General features: G+C 34.1%; 1 protein-coding gene across 1 annotated transcript in view; it reads left to right on the top strand.

The window, feature by feature from the left end:
* The window catches only part of LOC143246246 (phosphatidylinositol 5-phosphate 4-kinase type-2 alpha-like), a 56,471-nt gene that overhangs the window by 25,934 nt on the left and 6,124 nt on the right, over positions 1 to 24,413 (top strand). The window contains 4 exon segments of the mRNA XM_076492647.1: positions 12,741 to 12,837; positions 19,674 to 19,826; positions 20,363 to 20,509; positions 21,390 to 21,428. Of these exon segments, the coding sequence (XP_076348762.1) occupies positions 12,741 to 12,837; positions 19,674 to 19,826; positions 20,363 to 20,509; positions 21,390 to 21,428 (436 nt within the window).

Here is a 24,413-nt window from a genome sequence, read left to right as displayed (position 1 = left end):
AGACGGGTAAATTTTGGGTGGCCTCATCAGGATCATTTGGCTGGTTCTGTTAGGCTAGGGTCAGCTGAGTACCAGTGTTGGACATTCTCAACTAGTGTTGTGGACATTGTATCTGATGCTGGATTATGAGTCTGTGGTTTTGCCTGGATCTTGGCCTTGAAGATGCTAGACCCCATTTACCATCTGGGGCTTCGTCTCTGTATGGGTGCTTCATACATTGTCCCAGTCCATAATTTATATACTGAGTCACACACACCTCTTCTTCCCCTCTGCCATTTTCATTCCACCTGGGATTGCATCTTTCTTCCTCAGCAGGCAATGCTCTTTTGAAATAGATGGTCTGCTATTCTTCCTTTATGCCTATGCAGATCCAGCTGGCTGAATTGGGTCTGCTCTTGGTTGTTGTTGCTCTCTCCGGTGTATCTGCTCATCCTGCTTTGTGACATTTATTTGAGTATTTATTTGCTGAACATCTTTCAAAACATTCTTCTATTCCTGTTTATATGGATGGTTCAAAATCAGGTGGCTTTCTGAGCTCTATCATGGTTCATTATGACTCTGTAATTGCTCACAGGATCCCCTCTACAGTTTCTGCATTCATTGCCAAATTGTATGCCATTTTTTTGCCCTGGGTCATGTAAAAGCTATGCAGTACACAGATTGTACTATTTACATTGCCTCTCTTAGCTCTCTACCAGCCCTGGAATTGCTTTGCTTTAGTTCTTGTTCTGTTTTCATTGATGTTCAAAATTGACTGGTCCATTTTTCTTTATCTTCTATTTGTATGCAATTTTTCTAAATACCTGGACATGTCAGTATTCATGGGAATGAGCTTGTTGAGTCTATGGCTCAGTCTGTTTTTACTGTGGCACTGTCACGTGTATCTATCCCATATATGTTTTGGAAATGATCTTTTTTGTAAACTGAAAAGGTACTTCCAGTGATACTAAGCTCCACTGACACTCTCCTGCCTTACCTCCCCACTAAAAGCTAGTTTATATCTTGAAAAAGTGATTACATTTTCAGGATGAGGTGAAATACAGTACCTAGATAGAGGGCACATTGAAGTTAGTGGAGAAATTTGCAAATCAGTATTTGCCTAAAGCATTAAAAGAGGGTGTAAGAGATTGGAGCAAGCGTTTACAATACTTAGATGAACAAAAAGTGGAAACCCTAAAGATTGAGAAATAGCTAGTGTCAGCAGAGGTAAGTTTTATTGGAAATACATTTTAGAACAGTCTTCAACACAGTGCATATTTGCACCTACTCCTGTTCTTTTAGTATAGTATGAGAGAATCTTTAAATCTCCAGTCCAAAGCTGTTTGGAGGTATTGAAACACAGAGTTTTCTCTGCAAATGGCACCTTCTCTTTAGTACAAGACTGGTTGGGTCCACTTCTAACTTGAGATGTAGAATTGGCTTACATCCTGGAAATGTAGTGTGGGGCACCTCATTACTCTATATCCTAAGCAGTTCTTAATGAATGTGTACAACCAGATGGGACTTTGATGTGCCTCAGGATGCAGGTTAAACTCCTGTCATCAGAATACCTACTCATGTAAGTGTTCCAGCAAAAAGGAATGGCATGATACTCTAGCCACACTAGTTTCTCATGTTCTGCCCATCTTTGCAATATGTTACCATTGGCATTAAATCTGCCTGAAATCCTTTACTGTAAATCTTTCTGTCTTGCAAATTTTAATATAAGATTGAATACAAAACTAAAAGTGAAATGAAATGTATTCTCTGCTTAAGAAGAATGTCATCTCACTGGTGCTGCTCCATTAAGTGACTCTTGGTCTCATGGGAGTTGCACCCAATAGGCTTTTCCTTTATGATGCTGCTTCAGAATGGAGCTCATATTTCTAATTGATAGCACTGGGCCTTCCACAATTTTCAGTGTGGGATTTTAGCTCTCAGTGGTGCAGAGAGGTAATGAGTGTTTATGAAATTATTTTCCCTACCTGAAAAGGTATTTTGTATAGATATTTACCTATCTGCACCACCTTACCACCCTTTTCCCTAGTCTCTGGTGCATGTTCTTTTTTTGTCAAGAATGAGACTATGATCTTGTTCTAGTTTTCACAGAAATTACTGCATATGGAGGTCTTGTCATCCTCCAGTTGGTCGAGGGTTACAACATGATGATTACATCATAGGCTCACACAACATATGTAGAGGTGTGTAAGGGTGGGAGTTCATTAAAGATGTGATATTTGCAGGAAATTCCACAGGAGTAGCATGTAAGATAATAGCTTTTAGTGTTAACTTCTATGATTTTTCCAAATGTTATTATTTACTTTATTATTTAAGGGTTGTCATATAAGAACTTGAATTTATTATGTTGATTATTTTTATAGCCAGTAATTACATTTAATAGCCTATTTTATTCTTTTTTTTAAATAATCTAGTTTAATTTTTAATGAACAGTGATTTTATATTTGTTGTGACTACTGATATCTGCTTGTTTCAAATGTTGAAAAAATAACACTTCATTCTACAACTCAACCAGACTATATTACAAATATGTGAAGTATTTTAGTGATACATTTCTTTTTTGTTTTGCTTTAAATACACAGTTTAAAGTATAGGCTAAACTTTACTTTCAAATATTACATATTCATAATTATTAATGTTAACATGTAAATATCATTAGTGAAGGAGAGAATTAACTGTTTGTTTTATCAAACTTTGAACAATAAATGTTTAGTAGACATTTTCTGAAGCAGTTGGTAAGTATTAGTATGTTGTATGGTTTCTTTGGTATCTTGTTTTTTGTAATTGTTTTCCAATTGCAAAAAGGATTTATAGATTTTTTATGTAATAAACTAAATTGTTCACTTTTTGACTAAAAAAAATGGTTCAAGTAATGTAAACTTATTTTCTGTAATCAAAGTATTTACTGGTAGAAGTGGATTTTCTGCAATTTCTTGCAGATGTCTTGATTATCATTGTCCAAGAAAAGTAGCTTGTTACATTTTTAAGTTTACATTCAACAATTCGTAATATAATTTGCATTGTTTGAGTGATTTTATGGAAGCTAGAAACTTGATTCTATGGTGGCCATATCATGGAAACATCTACGGCCTATTTCGACCCAGTTGTAGGTTTTGGAAAGGTTGTTTTGAGAGTGTTGTTTGAAATGTTCTATGTAGAAATTAATGAAGACTGAATATGGGTGAGCTCTGAGAAAAAGGGATCCTTTTTGTAATCCTTTATTATCTGAGCAATGGTTATAATTCAAATTGACCTTATATATGTGGTCATACATGAAGTAACACCAAAAAAAATAAGTGATTCACCAATGACAAAATGATGTTGCACATAAGTATTTCTTCATTAAAATAGTGAATATAGTAAGATTTTTTCTCTTTACATTAATTTTTTGTAATGAGCAGAAATTTTAAAATAACCCACATATTTCTACTTTAGAAAAGTTTTATGTGAATAAATTGGTGAAAAAAAAGTGTTATTATGTATCATATTTATCATTTTAAACTTTTATAAAAATCCTTAATTGTTGCAACAATTTATAATATTTAGTTTGAAGCTTTAATGAGAATTGTTTTGAAACTGTCTACAGACAGTGAAGAATGATAAAGATGTGGGATATTGCAGGCTTGAGCATCCACATCTCGGTCTCCTAATTTTTATTTCTGTTATTGTAATTTTAATCTCTATTGCTATTCCTTTATTTTATTTCTTTGCTTGAGATTGGTGAATGGAGGTTAACTCTGATAGTTGGTGTATCCCCACTGCAATGTGGGTCCTACTTCTACAGTCATCTCTAAAAACCTGGGTACATTTTATATCCTACATATAGTTTGTATCCTGGGGTCCTTTCAATTAATGCAGCAATTTTTAATATTTTGTTTGGCTTGTTTTTGGTTGTAACAAACTAATATATAGTTAATATTACATATAAACAAGTTACAAATACGAATATTGATGCATATTTCACACTACCAATATTATTTACAGTGTAAATGAAGAAATGTAAACCATAATACTTTTTCACATATTATAAAAACTGGTAATTGTGTTTCATCATAAAATAATTAATATTTGTTCTCTTCCTTACCAATATTTTAAAATTATTTAAGTATCAGCTTCTAATCTGAATTTAATGATGTCAATAAGCAAGTATTTAGTATGTTTTGTTTTTAAGTGTTTAATTGAAGTTTTTACCTAAGACAAATTTAATTCATACAAATTTGTATTTCTCAAATGTACTCAAAAGGCACGCCTTACTAGAACCACAGAAAACAAAATTTTGGCACAACTCTCATTACTTACTCAAGCAAAGTGAGAATAAAGCCAAATCAACTGCATCTGAAAAGCAGATAGTGGTGAATAAAATGTTGTAAACAAGTAATGTAAAGTGGAATGTTATATGGCATGCTACCAGCTGACTTGCAACACACCAAAGATATCAAGTTACGAGCAAATATTGGCTCAGTGTGTGTGTGTGTAAATGTATCTAATTTATTACATACCTAGGGTTATGTTTTCCTTTCTTGGTGGGCCACACTTTTTCAGAACAGATCATCTGCCATTGCTCCTTTTGGTCTTCGTGTCAAGGTGCAATTGGATGAATTGGGTCTGTCCTTGGATAACATTGCAGAATCCACTGGTCAGCCCATCCTACCATAGCTTTTTACAGTCCCCAAATGTGACCTTTTTTTAAGTCATCTGAGAAAAGCAGATACTCCTGATTAAAAGTACCATCTTTCATTTGCTGAACATCTTTCGAACAATCTTTCCATTCCAATTTATACAGATAGTTTCAAATCAGGTGACTCTGTGGGCTCTGCCATGGTTTGTTGCAGTTTGGTGGTTGTGCGCAGAACCGTATGCCATTTTTCTTGCCCTGGATCATATTGAAGTTAAGCAATACTCCAACTGCACTATTTATACTGACTCGCTTAGTTCTCTACTGGCCTTGGAATCGCTACACATTGGCTCACATCCTGTTCTCCCTGATATTCAATACCGACTGGCCTATTTCTCATTAACATCTACTTCTATCTAGTTTTTCTGGATATCAGGCCACGTTGGTATTCACGGGAACGAGCTTGCAGACACGGCAGCTAAATCTACCTGCTCTGGCACTATCACCACTGTGCCTATTCCATACGTGGACTATGGTCCTGTATTCAAGGTTCGGCTCCGTGCCAGCAGGCAGTCGACTTGGAGTGAGAAACACGAAAACAAGCTTTTCCAAATAAATCCCTATATTGGACTTTGGCCATCTTGCTTCTGTAACAATTGGAAGGAGGAAGTTGTTCTGACTAGACTACACATTGGTCATAGTATTTTAACTAATCGTTTTCTTTTATCTGGAACTGATGCACCAATGTGTAGTTTGTGTAACACTCAGATTACTATAAGCCACATTTTGTTTTCTTGCCATTGTTACGACTCTCAACAACGGCACTATTTTAAACATGTTCTGTCCCAAGGGTTGTCCATAACATTAGACAGTGTTATTGGTGACGATAACACTGTCTACCTTGATAAAGTTTTTAGTTTTTTAACAGCCATTTATCTTTTTAATGTCATTTAAGTGTTTTATATTTCTTTATTAAACCTTTTTTATTTTGGTTCCCTTTAAGAGTCACATTCTCTCTAGTTCGACTTGAAATAACATTGAAGTAACATTAAATAACTCGACACCAGGACTGGAAAGACCAACTTCAGGTGACTAATGCTGCTGTTTGAACTATCTATTTGAACTACCTGTTAGTCATCATGGCGAGTTATTATTACAATTTTGCTGCATGTCTTTTAACACTTTTGTTACTTTACCCTTTGATTATGGCTGTAATGTGACATATCCCAGAACCAGGTCTGGAAAGGCCAACTTCAGGTGTCTAATGGTGGTTCTTGTACTTACCTGTTAGTCTTCCTGGCAAGTTATAATAATTACCATTATGCTACAGAAAGTCCTTTACAACTTCTCTTTCTGTAATTTCTTTCTCTACATTGTAGACTGGATATCAAAATTGGTTTTATGCCATTTGTTTTTAATTGCTGTTTTGTTTTACCTTCATTTCCTTTAATGAATTTTACTACATTTACTTTTATCTTTTTACCAGATGTTTGGTGCAGATAGCCTAGCTGCTTTGTCCCATAAAACACTAAAACAAACAACCAACCAAGCTTTATGTGGTGAGGAGACCTCCCAGGGAAGGTTCTGTTCTTTCAGTTTACCTCCTGTGGGATCTAAACTTCCACCCACATATTTGCCATGCATAGCAACCTGAGAAGGGGAGGAGAGAATCCTGGTGGTTGAGGGGCCCAACCCTAATGCATCACTTTGGCCTTCAATTCCTGTGGACATGCAGCCTTGGAGAGTCCCCCTTGGGTCAGTCAGCTGGTCCACTTGGGCTAGGGTCAACCAAGTACCAATGTTGGATGTTCTCAACAGGTGTTCTGGACATTGTATCTGATGCTGGTTTTTAGGTATAGTGCTCACAAAACCCTTGCATTGCTGCAGTGTCCTTGTGTGACATTGTAGTGCGTCCCCTCGTAGGGCTACATGGTGGATGGGGTCAGTGGGCACCAAAATTTCCCTTTCGTTATTACAGATACTCCAATTGAAAATCGTAATAAAATAGTGAAAAAATAGTCAATAGGTAAACGACCACGTCTTCAAGATTCTGACCTCACCATCTGTGCCACTCGTTGTACCTTTTCTTATATTGCATTCACTTTCAGACAAACCTTTAGGGCAAATATCTCCCTTTTTCATTCAGAAGGGACTAGAGGGACTGGCTAGCTATCCAAAGTCAGTAAAGAAGATTCGATCTGGTGACATATTGGTGGAAACATCCACATCTCAACACAGTGAACTTCTCTTGCATTCAAAGAATTGGGGATATACCTATTGAGGTTACACCTCATGCTACATTGAATTCATCACAAGAAGTTATTGTTGATTGGGATTTGAAGAACATCCCAAAGTCGGAGATTCTCTCTGGTTTCTCCACCCAAGGAGTTCCTGCAATGAGGCGTACCTCCACCTGCAAAGATGGAATTATGATGTCGACCAGTGTCCTCATTCTGACATTTACATCACTACGTCCACCTGCCACCATCAAGGCAGTTTATCTTAATTGACGAGTATGGCCATACATTCCAAACCCTCTCCAATATTTCCAGTGTCAACGGTTTGGTCACTCGAAGACGTCATGTTGTGGTTTTTTGACGTGTGCTTGTTGCAATGGCAAGGACCATGATGCCTACAAATGTGAAACGGACCCTCATTGCATCACTTGCAGTGGCTGTCACCCATCCTACTTTCGTTCTTGCCTTAAATGGTTGGAAGAAAAAGGTGCAGCATTTGAAAACTATTCATAACATGAATTATCCTGAGGCTCGACAATTGCTGTCCACCACCTCATCTCGGACGTATGCTTCTGCACTTCATTTCACATCTACTGTGAGAGTGCAGACAGATTTCTCTCTGCCTCCAAATGAATCATTCTCCAAACAAACAAGTCTTTTGACCTCTGTGGTTAAAAAACGTTGATAACTCAACTTCAACACCTATCTGTGTCCCTTACATACATTCTGGTAGTAGAATGTTTTTCCTGATGGCTATTGCCCTACCCTTCTTCAAACCTGGGAAGGATCGCAAGATTCCTTCAATCTACTGTCCAATTGCTTTGACAAGCTGTCTCTAAGTATGACCTTAGAGAGGATGATTAATGCTCGTCTTGTTTGGTTCCTGAAATCAAACCTTCTCCTCTTGCCCACCCAGTGTGGGTTCTGATGACAACGCTCCACCATTGAGATGGCTTATGATACAACATGAATATATGGAATTTTTTGAGACCTCCACATACACTGCTGGCCAAAATCTTAAGGCCAAGGAACATAAAGAAAAAATGTGCATTTTGCATTGTTAGACTCAACCACTTATTTGAGTATAGCTTCAAAAGATGAAAATAAGAAAACTTTTTTTCAGCATTCAATATGGAAAATGTGAACACTGAAATTAGCCTAAATACTAACTAGTCAAAAGTTTAAGACCATACTGAAATGAAGCGTTAATTGGTAAACACATAACGAAATTTAGTCATTTGTGTTCAAGCATCAGCATTGTCAGCATCTCCCACTGATATCTTTTGTGTGCCATTGGGTAAAAACATGGCAAAGGCTAAAAAGTGGACAGAGTTTGAACATGGCAGAATTGTTGAACTGGAAAAGCAAGGTCTCTCAACATGCCATTGCTGGTGACATTGAGTGTAGTAAAACTGCTGTTGCAAATTTCTTAAAAGACCGTGAGGGATACAGAACAAGAATTTCAAGTGGTCTGCCCAAGAAATTTTCGCAGGCGTTGAGCAGGAGGATTTGACGGGTTGTTCGGCAAGACACCAGCCGATCGTCAAACCAGATTAAGGCTGTTACGGATGCAGAATGGAGCTCAAGAACAATAAGACTGCATCTACGAGAGAAAGGCTATAAAAAACTGTAAACATCTTTAAAGGCCACACCTCCTTCCATACCATGAAACAGCTTGATTAAACTTTGCTGAGAAGCACCAAACATGGGACGTAGAAAAGTGGATGAAGTTTTTGTTCTCTGATGAGAAACAATTTAACCTGGATGGTCCAGATGGCTTCCAATGTTACTGGCAAGATAAGGATATCCTATTGGAGACATTTTTTACACGACACAGTGGAGGAAGTTCCATCATAATCTGGGGTGCTTTCTTGTTCCATGGAACAATGGAGCTTCAGGTTATACAGGGGCATCAGACAGCAGCTGGCTACATTGGCATGTTGGAGAGAGCATCCTTATCGACTGAAGGTCCTTGCTTCTGTGGAAGTGACTGGATCTTTCAGCAGGACAGTGCTGCAATCCACAATGCCCACAAGACAAAGGACTTTTTCATGGCGAATAACGTGATTCTTTTGGACCATCCAGCGTGCTTGCCCAAACTGAACCCCATTGAAAATGTTTGGGGGTGGATGGCAAGGGAAGTCTATAGAAATGGACGTCAATTCCAAATAGTGCATGATCTTCGTGAAGCCATCTTCACCACTTGGAATAACATTCTAGCCGGTCTTCTGCAAATGCTTATATTGACCATGCCAAAGTGAATGTTTGAAGTTATTTGCAATGATGGCCGTGCAACTCACTACTGAGACCTCTTATTGGTTCCTACCCTGTTTAGGACTTCTCTTTGGTATGGTCTTAAACTTTTGACCAGCTAGTATTTAGGCTAATTTCATAGTGTTCACATTTTCACTATTAAATGCTAAAAAAGTTTTTTATTTTATTTTCCCTTTTTTTATTTTCATCTTTTGAAGCTTTACTTAAATAAGTGGTTGAGTCTAACAGTACAAAGTGCATATTTTTTCTTTATGTTCATTGGCCTTACGATTTTGGCCAGCAGTGTGTATGGGTTACGTGACCATTTGCCCATTTTTATTAAAAAAAATTTTTAATGGACAGGAGATTCCAAGTTTGTGTGGGCTCTGCCATGGTTTGTTGTGGTTCGGTGGTTTGGCTCGGAATCCCCTCTACAGCTTCTGTTTTCACTGCTGAACTGTATGCCATTTTTCTTGCCCTGGATCACATAGAAGCTAAGCAGTACTCAAACTGCACTCTTTATACTGACCCTGGAATCTCTTCATGCTGGTTTACACCCTATTCTTGCTGATATTCAAAACTGACTGGCCCATTTCTCTTTAACATCTACTTCTATCCCATTTTTCTGGATACTGGGCCACATTGGTATTTGCAGGAACGAGTTCTCCAACACCGCAGCTAAGTGTATCTGCTCTGGCACTATTACCTCTGTGCGTGTCCCATACATGGACTATGGTCCTGTATTCAAGGCTCAGCTCCGTGCCAGCTGGCAGTTGACTTGGAATGAGCAATGCGAAAATGAGCTTTTCCAAATAAAACCCTATATTGGACTTTGGCCGTCTGCTTCCGTGAGGATCGGAAAGAGGAAGTTGTTTTAACTAGACCACGCATTGGTCACAGTTTTTTAACTCATCGTTTTCTTTTATCTGGAACTGATGCACTAGTGTGTAGTTTGAGTAACACTCCAATCACTATAAGCAGCATTTTACTTTCTTGTCGTCGTTACGACTCTCAAGTATGGCACCATTTTAAACATGTTCCGTCTCGAGGTTTGTCCATAACGTTGGACAGTGTTATTGGTGATGGTGACAATGTTCACCTTAGTAATGCTTTTAGTTTTTTAAAGGCCTTAATTTCTTTTTATGAATTTTACTAAAGTTACTTTTAACTTTTTACCAGATGTTTGGTGCAGATAGCCTAGCTGCTTTGTGCCATAAAACACTAAATCAACCAACTCTATAATATGAACATTTTTTGAAATGTGGACCTTTCTTCTTCAGGGACAAACTGGGAGAAAAAATTGATGAAGAAAGATCCACAATTCTCACACTGTAGTTTGTTTCATTGATTAATGTCTCTGCCTGTTTCGACTTTTTCCTTTATTGAAATTCCATGGGTCTTTTGATTTATTTATTTTTTTCCATTTAGGTGTTGCAAGCAAGTGGTTTGTTCTTCATAAAAGTGTGTATCTACAAAGAGACATTAAATAACAATGACTAAAGTTCAACATTATTTTCAATATAAAGTTTATGTATTACTAACAGTATTTCTGGTTACAATACCATAGAATGAGGGATGATAGATTTTAATCATAAGTGACTTCATAAAGACAATCTTATATAAAGGCTGTTTAATATTACTCCACATGTATTTTCATTACACCTGCAGTCATCAGTTCATAGGCTTTTAACAATGTACATGTAAATACATTACCAGCTGTTGTGTGTGTGTGTATACCTATTCACACACACACACACACACACACTTTGTGATCAGTCTTTGCACATAAGTGGATTGTACTAGATTCAGCAGTGGATGGATTAAATATGTAAATGAGTTGTTAAAAGTCAAAGTTCAGAAAATCTATCTGTAAAGCTTTTAACATGTTATTTTTACATGGTGTGTGATTTGACTTGTACATTTCTTTACTTATAAAAACAATAACTTTCTAACTAATCAACATTATCCCTAAAATGTAAGGAAATAGTATTACTACTTGTACATAAATGTTTGGTTAATTTTAATCATAGATAAAATTACAGTGAAGTAAAACTTTACTCAAATACTCCATAAGAGAAAATTATCTGAAACTGTACAGCTAAACAAAATTATTGAATTATAAAAATGTAATTATGTAAGATGCATAAGGTAATCAGAGAGACCAATACGTTATTTGATAGTCTCTGATTTTATTACTGTACTTAATTTTCAAAATGCAACTAACCTTATCTCTAGATATATGTTAACTTTGGATTTCTTAATACTTTCAGCTTTCTTTGTAAAGTCCATGTTAAAATATTTGAAAAAATACAATGGTAAAGTTCATTATATTTTATTATAATTGAATTTCCTTTCTTCATTGCCATTAAAAGGTTCCAGTAGTCTCAAGATTCAGCATATCTTTCCATTTTTTACAAATGAAGCATGTTTTATTTCTTTTGTGATTGATTCACAGATTAAGGTTCATACTGCTACTTTTCAGAAATGGTCCCATTACGATATTTTTTCACACCTTTCTTCCCATGAGATTTTCTGCATGAAATCATCAGTTATTCTGAATACAACTGGATAAATTTTTGTGATGTTTCCTTTTGAGAAAGAAATTGTATAATTCTGGGGGGTGGAAGTAAGGATTTTATAATAGTGTAACTTAGGTAATTTTAGGTACTTGATTTATCTGTTGCTTAATAAATTATTCAGTTTGATAAACCACAACAGCACAATATATATTACAGAAGTATTACAGTGAAATGTGAATTTAGAACATTGCAGAAATTTGTATTAATTATTTGCTATGCAAATTAATACTATTTCAAGAAAACCAGATTGATGTAGTTTATAAAGATCTCTTATATTTTCTTAGCATTGTTAATGTTGTAATTGGAGTTAAATTTAACTGAATCATTCACAAACTGATATAAGGAAATTTTAAAGTTAATAGTATTGGTATAATTTTTTTAGTGAGTTTTGTATGTTATTGTTTATTTTTCTGTGATAAACCTATGCATTCATATAGTTAATAAATTATGGATTGGTATGAGACAAATGACTTAAAAGGCACTAGTCAGAGTTTCCAGAAACTTGAAATTTTGTGCTAAAATGTACCATCCTAATGTTTTGTAATAATTTATTGATTGGTCAGCACAAACATGACAATAATATAAAATGAATTAAAGACAGTTAGTGAAAATTAGAATTAACCTTGCATATACAGTTAATTGAAAAGATTGTGTACATATGCAAAAATAATTTAACTTACTTGTTACACCATAAGCTATGAGTCATTATTTCTTTGAGAATAGTGCACATCTGCATAGAAGACAAAATACAAGAGTATATGTATTGTCAAAGACTTTTGGAATTATATATGTTGTTATTTTTGCTATTAAATACTTTTAATATTATTTCATTCACACCTGTAACAAGTATTAAGTTTTCCAAATATATTTATATGGTTGGTTTATGGGTGTTGTTTTTTAAAGATTTGTAAGACAAAATTGAAGAGTTCATTGTTACCCAGTATTTTGTTCTTTATAAAACTACCCTGTAACATATTTTAAAGTAATATTGAACAAAGTATAATCAGTTAACCATTTTCTCATAGGAACTGAAAACATCTTTAAATTTATCCATTTTAGAGAAAACCTGCCAAGTCATTTTAAAGTCAAGGAGTATTGTCCTTTAGTTTTCAGGAATCTACGAGAGAGGTTTGGAATTGATGAAGGAGAATACATGGTACGTTGGGACTTTTTCTAAGTTAGTTATAAAGAAGGAAAGGAAATGTATTTAAGATTTTGTTTGCTTACAAAATACCTAAATTTTTGTATTAATGAATTATCAGAGAAGTATTTAAACAATTTTGCAGAATTACCACTGCACTCTATTTTGTTGTAAACATTATTCTGAATTGTTTGTGGATCCATTATGCTATTGATTACAAAGTCCTTAAAAAAGTAAAAATATTCATTAATACTGAAATTTCACAAATTACTACTAGGACTTTTTGTGCACTTTACATAGGAAGTGAGCTATTTTAACCAGTTTTTGGCCAATTCTTTAGTGTTATAACAGGCAGAAACATAATATTACTTAATTTTATGCAATATGTGGACCCCACAAGTGGTTACTGGTATAGTTAATAAAAAAACAATCCAGTAATTTAAGGGTTAAGTAATAATAATTTTGGCTTTGAGTAGAATTTGATCTAAAAGCCTAGCAATTTATTTTTACATTACAAGTAGAACAGTGAAAGAAATGCAGATAAAGTGCACATTATATAGAATAAGAATGTCACTGACTCTGCAGTATTTCTTTTTTTTAAGTCAGCAAAACGTGGTTCAGAATTTTAGCCCAGTGTAATTATTTAGTATGTCATTTAACATTGAGCTTGTTTCATAACTTTTGTTGAAAGAGGTATTAAACTGCAATCAATAAAGAGTAGAAGTACTGATCCCTATGTGTTTGTGCATTAATTAACACTGACCTTTTACCACAAGCTTTGTGGTGATGAGCATTTCACAAATTTTGTAAGATTTTCAAACTGTTGTGTTTACATTTACACATATGCTTCATTTGAACCATTATTTTATTCACTGAAGAGAAAGTATTTACAAATTATTAAGTTTGTGTGTGTGTGGTAAACTAATTAACAGTTGAAGAATAGACCAAACAGAACAGAGTTGGGTGGATCAACCAGAATATCTGTGTAAAAGTACTGAGACATATGCTTGTTACTATTGTTATATAAATTATTCTTAAATATTGCCACTGAGATCTTGTAAATTGTTATCTGCTTCAAAAGTATAAAGTAACTAAAGATTAAGAGTTTGATATGAATTTCTCTCTCATTCACTATTCTTATAAAATTAAACTAGAAGCTTTTATGATTGCTTATGGTAATACTTAATAGTAGGAATTAGGATAAAAACAAAAGTCCAGCCATAAAAACTGCTTTTAAATGTCTGAATATTAACAATGACTAATTAACAATATTGACTAAGTGAAACTAAAGCTTATCATACTTGTATACCCACCAAACCTCCATACAAATTTATGAAAAAAATAAAATTTTCACCAAAACAAGTAAGAGACTTTTCCAGACAAGTATACAGAAAAAAGACAAACTTTCTCTAATTCTTTCACAGAATAGACAATATGCTACTTTAGGCACATAATCAGATTAGAGAGTAGGTTGGAAGAAAACCTGATGGCTCACGCTGATATAAATATAGTGATTTGCCAAAATATGGACATAATGTTTTAAGTAACTTGTTATTCATAGTTTATTTTCTTTTTTTCAATATTTTTTATGGTATTAAAACTTTGATATAGTTAGCTAGGATACATATAGATTCCTACTATTATACTTGTTACATATGAGAAATTTATTTAAAGTAAGAAATATTCAGGATTTTGTTTTAAGAATCTGGTACCTTTTAAGAATTATTTTTTCTTGTGCAGTTTGTGTTAGATTGCTAATGTAATACTAAGTTTTTGTTGGGTAAATTAAGCTTAAATTGTACTGAATTGTTCAGAGTAGCCTACAGAAGATAAGATTTTGGCTACTTTTTCCAATTAAAAAAATAAATGTAAAATTTTTGCATTATATCAATCACTAAAATAAGTATTAAAAAGATATTTGAAGAATATATCATACTGCACAACAAATCACTTACTCTGTTTGATACTATATCAGATGCGTAGATCCTGAGGGGATGGGGAGATACATTCTCCCTTCATTTTAGGTGGGGGGTATGGTGTATACAATCATCCCCCCCATCAGTTTGGTCTGTTAAATTATTTTATTGCATCACAGGCCTACAAATTGTGTGTTTGTTCTTGTGATTCTCATGTTCTTACCAATTGAATTACATAATTAGGCCTATATGAAGGCTTTTTCAGTAGCCGAAATGTACATCTTTAATATAGGCGCGCTTCTAAGCTTTTTGATCTAAACGATAGTTCGTAAGTATCAGTCAGTAGGCCTAAGTATACATGCAAGGCTTGCAAGCACTATCACAGAATCTACCTATGTCTTGTATGTAGTGTAAGATTAAGTAAAATTTTAATCACAACAGATTGAACAGAGCATGAAATTCGAAAATATTTCTCCCAAGTGTAAACTCCTGTGATCTAGATCTGGCAGCCCATTTGTAGCCTGTAGCTGCATTAATCTTATGTGTATGTTGTGCGGTTTTCCTATGCCATTTGTTCTTATGCATGTCGAGCCAGTTTTATTGTCGAACGCCTTACTCTCCTTAGCTGCCCGAAGCTGCTGACCATGGTGTACAGTTAACAACAAGTTCGGGCCGCTTGGATCCAGATGCTCCCTACATCACCCCTCTCCGCTCCCTTTTGTCTGAGCCTCGATTTTGCAACAGAGCTCATTAAACCTGTGTTTGTTGTCCTCATTAATCCATGAAATTTCAGTTTATCACTGCCCTCTAATAAAGTTCTGGTGCTTTATGGTAAAAGAACAATATATTCTCTAATCATAGATAGTAAAAATATTGTATTTTCTTGTATAATTAGAACACAAAAGGAGCAATTTCAATGGCCTGAAGCCTCTACTCGAATTGTATTGCTAGTTTTTGTTTAGGTGTTTTTATTTAATAGATGTGCTTATAGACATTATATCACAACATGTTTGCCTTTTGATGAGCTTTAACAGGAATATAATATATTTTGATTAGTTTAAGTATTTTTCAAGAAACTTGCAATTACTTGTGTTATTAGACAGTTCTGCAAACCAGTTACTAGTACTACAAGTGACAATCCAGATGCAGATAATTCAACAACCTCAAGCAAAGGAATAGAAACTTGCCATACAGAGGAAATACCATGTTTATTAGAGGACGAGTCTGAAAATGGTTGTGCAACTATTGCATATCATGAACCACCAGATAGTTGTGAAACAAGTTTGTGCAGTAATGAAAAAATCTGACACTCCAGAGATAGTGTGGAAAGCCATATCATCCAGACGCACAACTAATACCACGACAGAAAGCAAAATCTCAAAATATCAACTTCCTGGGCAAGTGGTTTGATGAGTTCCCATGGCTGCACTTCGACAATCAGACTCAAAAAGTCATATGCTTTCATTGTGCCAAGGTGAAAAATAGAGGCCTTTTTACAGGGAAATTGGAGAGGCCAGTGGAGTATACCTTCATATCCACCGGTTTTTGCAAGTGGAAAAAGGCAAAACAGAAATTCAACGAACACCAATTCTCCTCTCAGCACAGATTCGCTATATCTCCAGAAGGTTCACCTGATGTAACTCTAATGACTGTCCAGCTACATGACGGAAAAAGAAGCAACAGGAAGAATGCAAAAGAAGTCGAGCCAAAATATTCAGAAGTTTACGTTTACGTGATGGAGCCGCTAACATGAGTGGTGCATACAGTGGGTGCCAGGAAAAAATAAAAGAGAAGCAACTGTCAGCTTTGTTTTTTCACTTTGGAGCACACAAGGCTAATTTAATAATGCAACATGCAGTTGAAGCTTATGAATGTGTTCGAGATTCTATCCAGTGGGTACATGAACTTGGTGTCTTGCTTTAGAGGTCAGGCAAATACAAGACAATCTTTGAAAATATTGTATCGTCAGACAGCAACAATGGTCCAGTTAAATACATCTGCCCACTGTGTCCAACACGCTGGTTGTGCCTCCTCTCTGCAATTACATGTGCTAATGATCACTACAGTGACATTGTTGTTTCTTTGTTTGAATTAGCAAATGAAAAATCAGATGTAGCAGTGAAATCACGAGGTCTGCTGGACAGATTTGACAAAGGAAAGACAGCTTTAGGATTGTTGATGGCTCAGCATCCATTAGCTGCATTAGAGGAACTAAACTGTGCATTCCAAGCAAAATCAGCAACAGTATCTGGCATGATTGAAGCATCTGTAATAACAGTTGAGCAATTGCAGGTATTGTGAACAGAGGAAAATTACAACAAGATATTTGATGAAGCTGAGAAAAAGGTAACTTCCCTAGATCTGGTGCCTATTGAACTACCACGCATTCGCAGACCCCCCAGAAGGATCACAGGCAATGGATCAACACACTATTCTACAACAGCTAGAGATTACTACAGAAGCTAATATTTTGAATTTGTGGACACAGTCATAGAACATCTGACCACTAGATTCAATGCAGACAACAATGACTTGAGGCGGTATCTGGTACTTGAGAACATGTTCACATCTGGCAAGATTGACTACTCGTTTATAAACTTCTATCCAGAAATCTCTGCACAACGGCTTGAGTTTCAGTTGCCCATGTTCAAAGAAACAACAAAAGCAGTATCTTTGAAAGGTGCAAAGGATGCTTACTGTAAAATGCATGAAACAAGCCAGCAGATGTTTAGTGAAGTGTTTCTTCTCATGAAAATTTTGCTTGTATGTCCAGTATCCAGCTGCAAATGTGAACTCAGCTTTTCTGCATTAAGACGGTTGAAGACGTGGTTAAGGTCAACTATGTCTCAGTGCGGCCTCAACCATGTGGCAGTTTGTCACACTCACAAAGATGAAGTCGACAAGATAAATATAGAAGAGCTTATGAAAGAATTCATAAACAGATCATCACAAAGGAGGTCTACGTTTGGGAACATGTAGACTAGAGGACTAAATGAATCTTACTTCAATGAAAAGTATGGATAATTATGTGCTACATTGTATTGATGTATAATTTTCAAGAGTTCGCAAAGACATTTTAATTAATTTTATCAAACAACATGAACAGGTTTTCAATAGATATAAATTTATCAAGGGTAATTTGAAAACGTAATTCATGCAATGAAAGTTATTCGTAACCTTGTCAAGTATAATGGCCATCTTTTATACTGTGCAGTGTGCAGGAATAAATTCATGAAGCAGTTAATTTGTGACACATTTGTCTTTATTCTATTAACATTTTGAAAACAGTTCACAACACCTCACTTATACAAACCTACATGGCAACCTTGAAGTATCGTGGCCACAAGATTACTCTGTGACTGCATTGTTTACAGCTTTCAGGTTCATGTGATTAGAGATTACTAATTTGCAAATTAAACAGTCCACATAAGTGGTTGCAAAAATCATCACCCCATCGGGTGTAAAAAGTCTACACCCCTGTACTATATGCACTGTTTATGCAAAATTATACCACTTTTGATATTATATTATCATGAACTATATCCTAAAGAAAAATATGCCTGCAAAAGTAAACAAACTCGCTTATAACAAATTCAATTTGAGATTACTTTACCTCTCTAGGCTCATTTGAAAACAAACAAAAAATGATTAATACTAATTTTATTTATAGCTACTATGCTGATACAAGTCTAATCTAATCTATTTATAACCAGTGGTGGTAGTTTAATTTATAATAGTAAAATGAGTATTTGCACATTAATTTGAACAGTAATTCTGTTATATTGCTTTGATTACTGTTTTATATAGTGACATTTTATTTATCTGCTTTCTTAAATAACATGGTCATACCATATATATTCTACCTTTTTATTTTATTAAAGAACCGTTCAGTGTTATTCAGCTATACTATGTATGTTAATTTTTAGATAGCAGGTTCAAGAATGTTTTGAGGTTGATTTTCTTCTTTTTACCTTTATTCTTTGTCATTCTATTGAAACCACACCTGGTTTCTTGATGGGTGTTGCAGCTATAAAGCTGCACTTTGTGCACAAACTTAGGCTGCACTGTTCTTTGAAGGTAGGTTAGATGATGCCTGTAGGTTAAATCCTCCATTAAGATTGAATGGGAATGACCAGTTATGCAAGTAGTGCTAGTAGCTCTGTTTGTCTGACATTAATGGTAAACTAATTAACTAATCTAGAGTAGAATTTCAAACAAGGTAGGTTTGAGAGAAAATAGTTTGATTTTGTAAAAGGGACTATCTGTTGTTCAAAAGTGTGTGTGTGCACATGCAGTGTTTATGTTTGCAAATAATAAATATTATTTATTGTATTTTTGTATAGTTTTGTCTAGCCTCTTTATTTCCATCTTCTGAACTGTTATTTAGAAAACTCTATGTTTTCTGATTTACTTTATGAAACCGTTTTGTTGCTCTAAAGGAAATCAGTTTGATCTAAAAATGCCATGCATTTACAGTGGCATTTTTTATTTATTAAAATAAATGTTAAGGAAATGTAATACAACCTGCATATCTGGGTGGTACTGTTATGAGATAGAAACAAGCATGGATATTTAAAGATCCTAGCTTAACTATGTCGTAAGCTGTTTTGTTTTTATTAAAATCAAGAATCATTACACCTATCAGGAAAGTGAAATTCAGACATATTTTGAGTAACACATGTTTAATATTTTTCACTTAGTAATGTGATCACTTATCAAGTTGGTGTCATTGACTAGAAAAATGTTTCATCTACGAGTTCAAGACAAAGAAGCACATTAATCTCACAATAAGTTGGGTTAAAACTAGTGAAATTTAAGTTTTGCATAGTAATGTTACAGAGTATTTATTTCTTAAATATAGACTCATTGTTTGATTACTTAATATTCAGGAAAATGAATGTCTTGAGTAAAAAGAGTATTAATTTTTTGATATAGAATTCACTCAGCAAATCTCAGCCAATAGCATTTGAATCCCCTGGTCGAAGTGGAGCTCACTTTTATCAATCATTTGACAAAATGTTCATTATCAAAACACTTTTGAGTGAAGAAGTTGAACAAATGCATGTTTACCTTAAACAGTATCATCCAGTAAGTATTGCATATATGCAGTTACTGTTAATATTTATTGCCCTTGCTGAACATTCCTTTAAAGAGCGATATATTATCTTATCTTTGAACATACTGGCAGTACTGTTTTCTTCTGATTTCCTATAATTCCTCAAATAACATTAACAAAAGATGAGTAAAAAGTGTGTTAAGCTGTCATGAACTCTTGTAAAATTGTTTTGAATTCTTGGTTTTATTTTAAATAAATAATTTTGACATTTATTTGAGGCTTAAAGAATTCTATTTTCTGTTTTTGTTGTATTTTACTGTTAGATAAAATGTTTAAATGTCTTGCTACTAACAAGACTACTTCAACCCATTTCATACCCAACTGTCAAAGTTCATGTTCTGATTCTTAACCAGATGTTGATCACGCCATCACTACATTTACCATTTGAAAAATTTAGTGAAGAAAACAATGTGAACTGTGATCATACTGACAAGATTATTAGAAAATAAATTTTGTATGTTTATGAATAAATATAAAATTACATTAAGATATGCACTTATTTTTTCAGTACATAGTTGAACGTCATGGAAAGACATTATTACCTCAATACTTGGGCATGTACAGGCTGACTGTAGATGGAGTAGAAACATATCTAGTTGTGATGAGGAATGTGTTTAGCAGCCCACTTAGCATCCACAGGAAGTACGACTTGAAGGTGAGAAAAAGTAACTTGTTTTCAAGATTGTGAGATGAAATTATCTGATTCTCTTCACATACCTTTCATTGATGTATTTCCTTGTGATTTTCTATTTGTTTTGAATTTCACTGCTTTTAGTAAAATATTTCTTCATAACTCATGACTACAAGGGATTTCAACTTTTGAACAAGAATATTATTTTCAAGTTTCAAATAAAACTTACATTTTTATACTTGTTTTAATGTTTGGAAGTAAGGTTTAAATTTGCCTGTACTTCTTAAAACAAATCTTTTAGATTACAGCAAAAAAGTGAATGTGTATTTTCCTATGATGAGAAGTTTTTCAGAAAGAAAATACACTTGAAACAGTAGGGTCATATTGTATGTAATTTTTGTATTACAAAACAATCTTATTGTTTCAAAGAACATTAAAAGTAATTTGCTGCAGTGATTCAAAAACATGGATCACTGGTCAATTAATGTTTAATTTCTTTCTTGTTTTGCGATTACAAATGAGCTTTAGTTTATCAAGTAGTAAGTATTGTTATGATTTACAAAACATTCTTGCTTTAAAAATTTTCTTTGTATATACATATTCTTATGAAGTCTTCTTCCTCATTAGGTATAGAATCAGATTTCTTTCTCGGGATTCTCTTTTAAATGCATTTTCTCCCATTTCCTCTTTCTTTCTTTTTTTTTCTTTCTAATTACTCCTCAGTACTCTGCTTGCAGTTTATGTGGGTTCTGTAGTTGTCGTGATGTAGACAGCTATGTTTGATAGCTGTCTGTCCTCTGTAGAGTGTGTAGTCCAGAAGTGGTCCCTTTATGTTTGCTTGCTTCTGCTCTCATGACCAAAGTCAGATCTGAAACAAAATTTGGTTAAATCTTTCATCCCATAGGGTTCCACAGTGGACAGAGAGACCCGAGATAAAGATAGGGTAAGTCAGATTAGGGAGATTTTTACTTTGTCAAACTAGTCACATTCTTGTTAGTTGTGTGAATGTAAAATATTTCTTATGATTTTACAATTTTTTGAAGCCAGTAATGTTAAGACATATAATGTGTTTTAACTTGAGCTTGTTATTGACATGAATATGAATTAAACATCATTATCTTCAATGCACAAAGTAGCTTTTTTATTTCATTACAAGAAAGCATTTCAATATATCAACTTTTAAAATAATAAATCAGATTTCCAGAGTCAGTTAAAAGATACTTGCACAACAATCTAAAAAATCTATTAAAGATAGAAAGTGTGCATATGTAGGGTTTACTTTTCTCATTACCTGCTATATGGTAAAGCAAGAAAGCATTTGTGATAATCTGACATTTGATACCTTAACATGGTAATACTAGGCACTGTGTTTGATATGAACTTTTGCCTATTCTCAACTTAACAAGTTCTGGTGTAAAATAAAGGGCTGTGGCTTTTTTGCTGACTATAGTTAGAAATGATTTTTTTATTTCTTTTTTCCAATTATGTGTCATTAATTAATTGCAGCTTAAATACTAAAAGCTGGCAAAGTATTAGAAACTAAATCATTTAGTTTCTAATGCATTATACTGCACTTTAGCATTTTTTTTCTCTCATCATCCAACTTAACTGATGATTTCTAACATTGAAGGAAAGGCTTCTTGGGCCAGCAACTTGTGGTAGAAAAAAAAACAGGTCTGAAATGCTAATTTTATGCATCTTTGATATAGAATCCAAATGGATAAATTAGAAGGAATGTGAGAAGAAAAACATTTGCAGATCATCAGATTTTGATCACAAATTTCAGGCCTGTATCATTGTGTAATAATCTCTACCAGAAAAATTTAATGCAATCAATAAAAAATGAAATTAAATATAACTTGGTCTTTATTTTGAGTGCCAAACAAACCATTAAAAGGTTGTGTAACCACTTCTACCTCAGGTTATCAGTTGAGTATCCTTACTGTTAGCAGTATTTTTGGTCTTTATTACTAGCAACAAGTGTACACCAATAGTGATGATAGGGACAACTAGGTATTACTTCTCACTATAGTTCACGATACTGTTTTACCAGCATACCAATTTGTTAAATGTATTGTAACATTATGAATACAGTTGTGTTTAGCTACTTTCTGGACATCCACAGTGTCTGTATTATGAAACCCAAAATATAAAAATTACAGTGTACCAAGACAACTATTGATAGGGTTGGAAAAGGCTCTTCATGTGAAATGTACAACTTCCTTTAGTATGATACACTGTTCAAAGCAAATTCCACTTGCAGTTGCTATTTTATAAACACCATCTGTTGTGGAAATGCTTATTACATCATTCACCTAACAGAGGACATACACACTTGAGTCCTGTTATAGTACAAATAACGGGAGCCAAGAGCTGTGACCACCTTATAGGTGGATTGCTGTATAGTGGAATCCAAAGTCAGAGAACAGAACCCAGCCCCATCACAAATTGTTGTACCAATCTGATTGAATCATCAAATATATGCCAAAACTAACAACTTGTGCTGATATTCTAAATTGAATGCAATTAGAAACTACACATCATCATTGTTTAATAAACCATGCAGTAAACAAGCACTTATAACATCAACAGTGGTCTTCCCACTTTTCCTAGAAGCACATGACTATTCTCAATTTGCTTTCCTAATTCTCTTTGCTTATATTCTTAGGTTTTATGTTGGATTTTGGACTCAACAAGACAAGTATCTTAAATAGTGATAGTTTTGTTAATTGTAGGGAGTGAGAAGCCATGAAACATAATATTTGAGTTCCACGATTATACATAGTTTCTGAGGGTCCAATGCTGCTAATAGGTCTGTCTACTAAAATTTTGGGGAGCCAAGAGCTGTATGTGAACCCATGGTATAGTGGACCTCTGTATAATGGGACCTGAGTGCAATCATCACTCTTATCCAGAATTCTTTAGGTAAAAACAGCTGTAGACTTCACTATTGGATTTTTATTACTTATGGCCTCTGTAAAATTAAAATGTACCATAGAAATCCTAAATATGTCAGACTGTTAGTAAAAATTTAAGAACTAGATCATTAATTCTGAGCTTGTTAAGCAAGGAATATTATTGATACAGATGTAAGAATAGGATTATTGAAATCTTGGACGTGTCAGTCAAATCTTTTTTTCTTCTTTTTTTTCTGATCGCCTCTTGTTACAAAAGCTGATTTTTCACATACTTTAAAATCTGTAACAAACTCAACTTTTTCCAAAAATCTTCAGATGAGTATAACTCAAAAATAATTGTTTCTCACCAAAAGCATATGTGAATCTAAGTAGCTGAGTATTACATTTTTGGCCCCACTGATTTAATATTCCAAGTGTGTCGCTTATTTTACTTTACTGTTCCATCTTATGTTAAACAAAAATTATACATCATGATTAATAATAAAGTTAACACGTTTTGATACCAAATCTGAAGTCATATATGTAATCAATTATTTAGGTAATGACTGTTTCGTAACACCTCGTTTAAATTTTTCATTGCAATTTCTAGCATTTTAGGCTACAAGAGTATGTTTTCCTTTTTATTTTAGGTTATTAATGGTGAGTAAAAAACTATACACTAAACTGAAATAATATTATTAGTTTTCTTTTTGTTTGTTCTGGTATTGATACAAATATCGTGACTGCTGTATCTTGATTAAGACTCAAATATTTTCATTCTTTTATTTACATTGGAAATCATATATGTTTAATGTGTGAAGGTTTAATGTTGGTGTCTAAATTAGGCTTGTGTTACACCTTTCTAGCATGAGGATTATGCAATGAAAATCTTTAATGATGACTGTTTGAACAAATATTATTTGATTCGAATAATAAGATCTTATTTTTTAGTAAAAAAAAACAAACTCAAACCCCTTAAAGATTAAACCTTTAAATAATAGCTTCAGTTTTTATTACTATGCCCATTTCAC

The sequence above is a fragment of the Tachypleus tridentatus genome, chromosome 3 (genome assembly GCF_004210375.1).
Source record: "Tachypleus tridentatus isolate NWPU-2018 chromosome 3, ASM421037v1, whole genome shotgun sequence".
In the NCBI taxonomy this organism is placed as follows: domain Eukaryota; kingdom Metazoa; phylum Arthropoda; class Merostomata; order Xiphosura; family Limulidae; genus Tachypleus; species Tachypleus tridentatus.
Note: the sequence above shows the minus strand (reverse complement) of the source record. Positions and strands in the feature narration are given on the sequence as shown.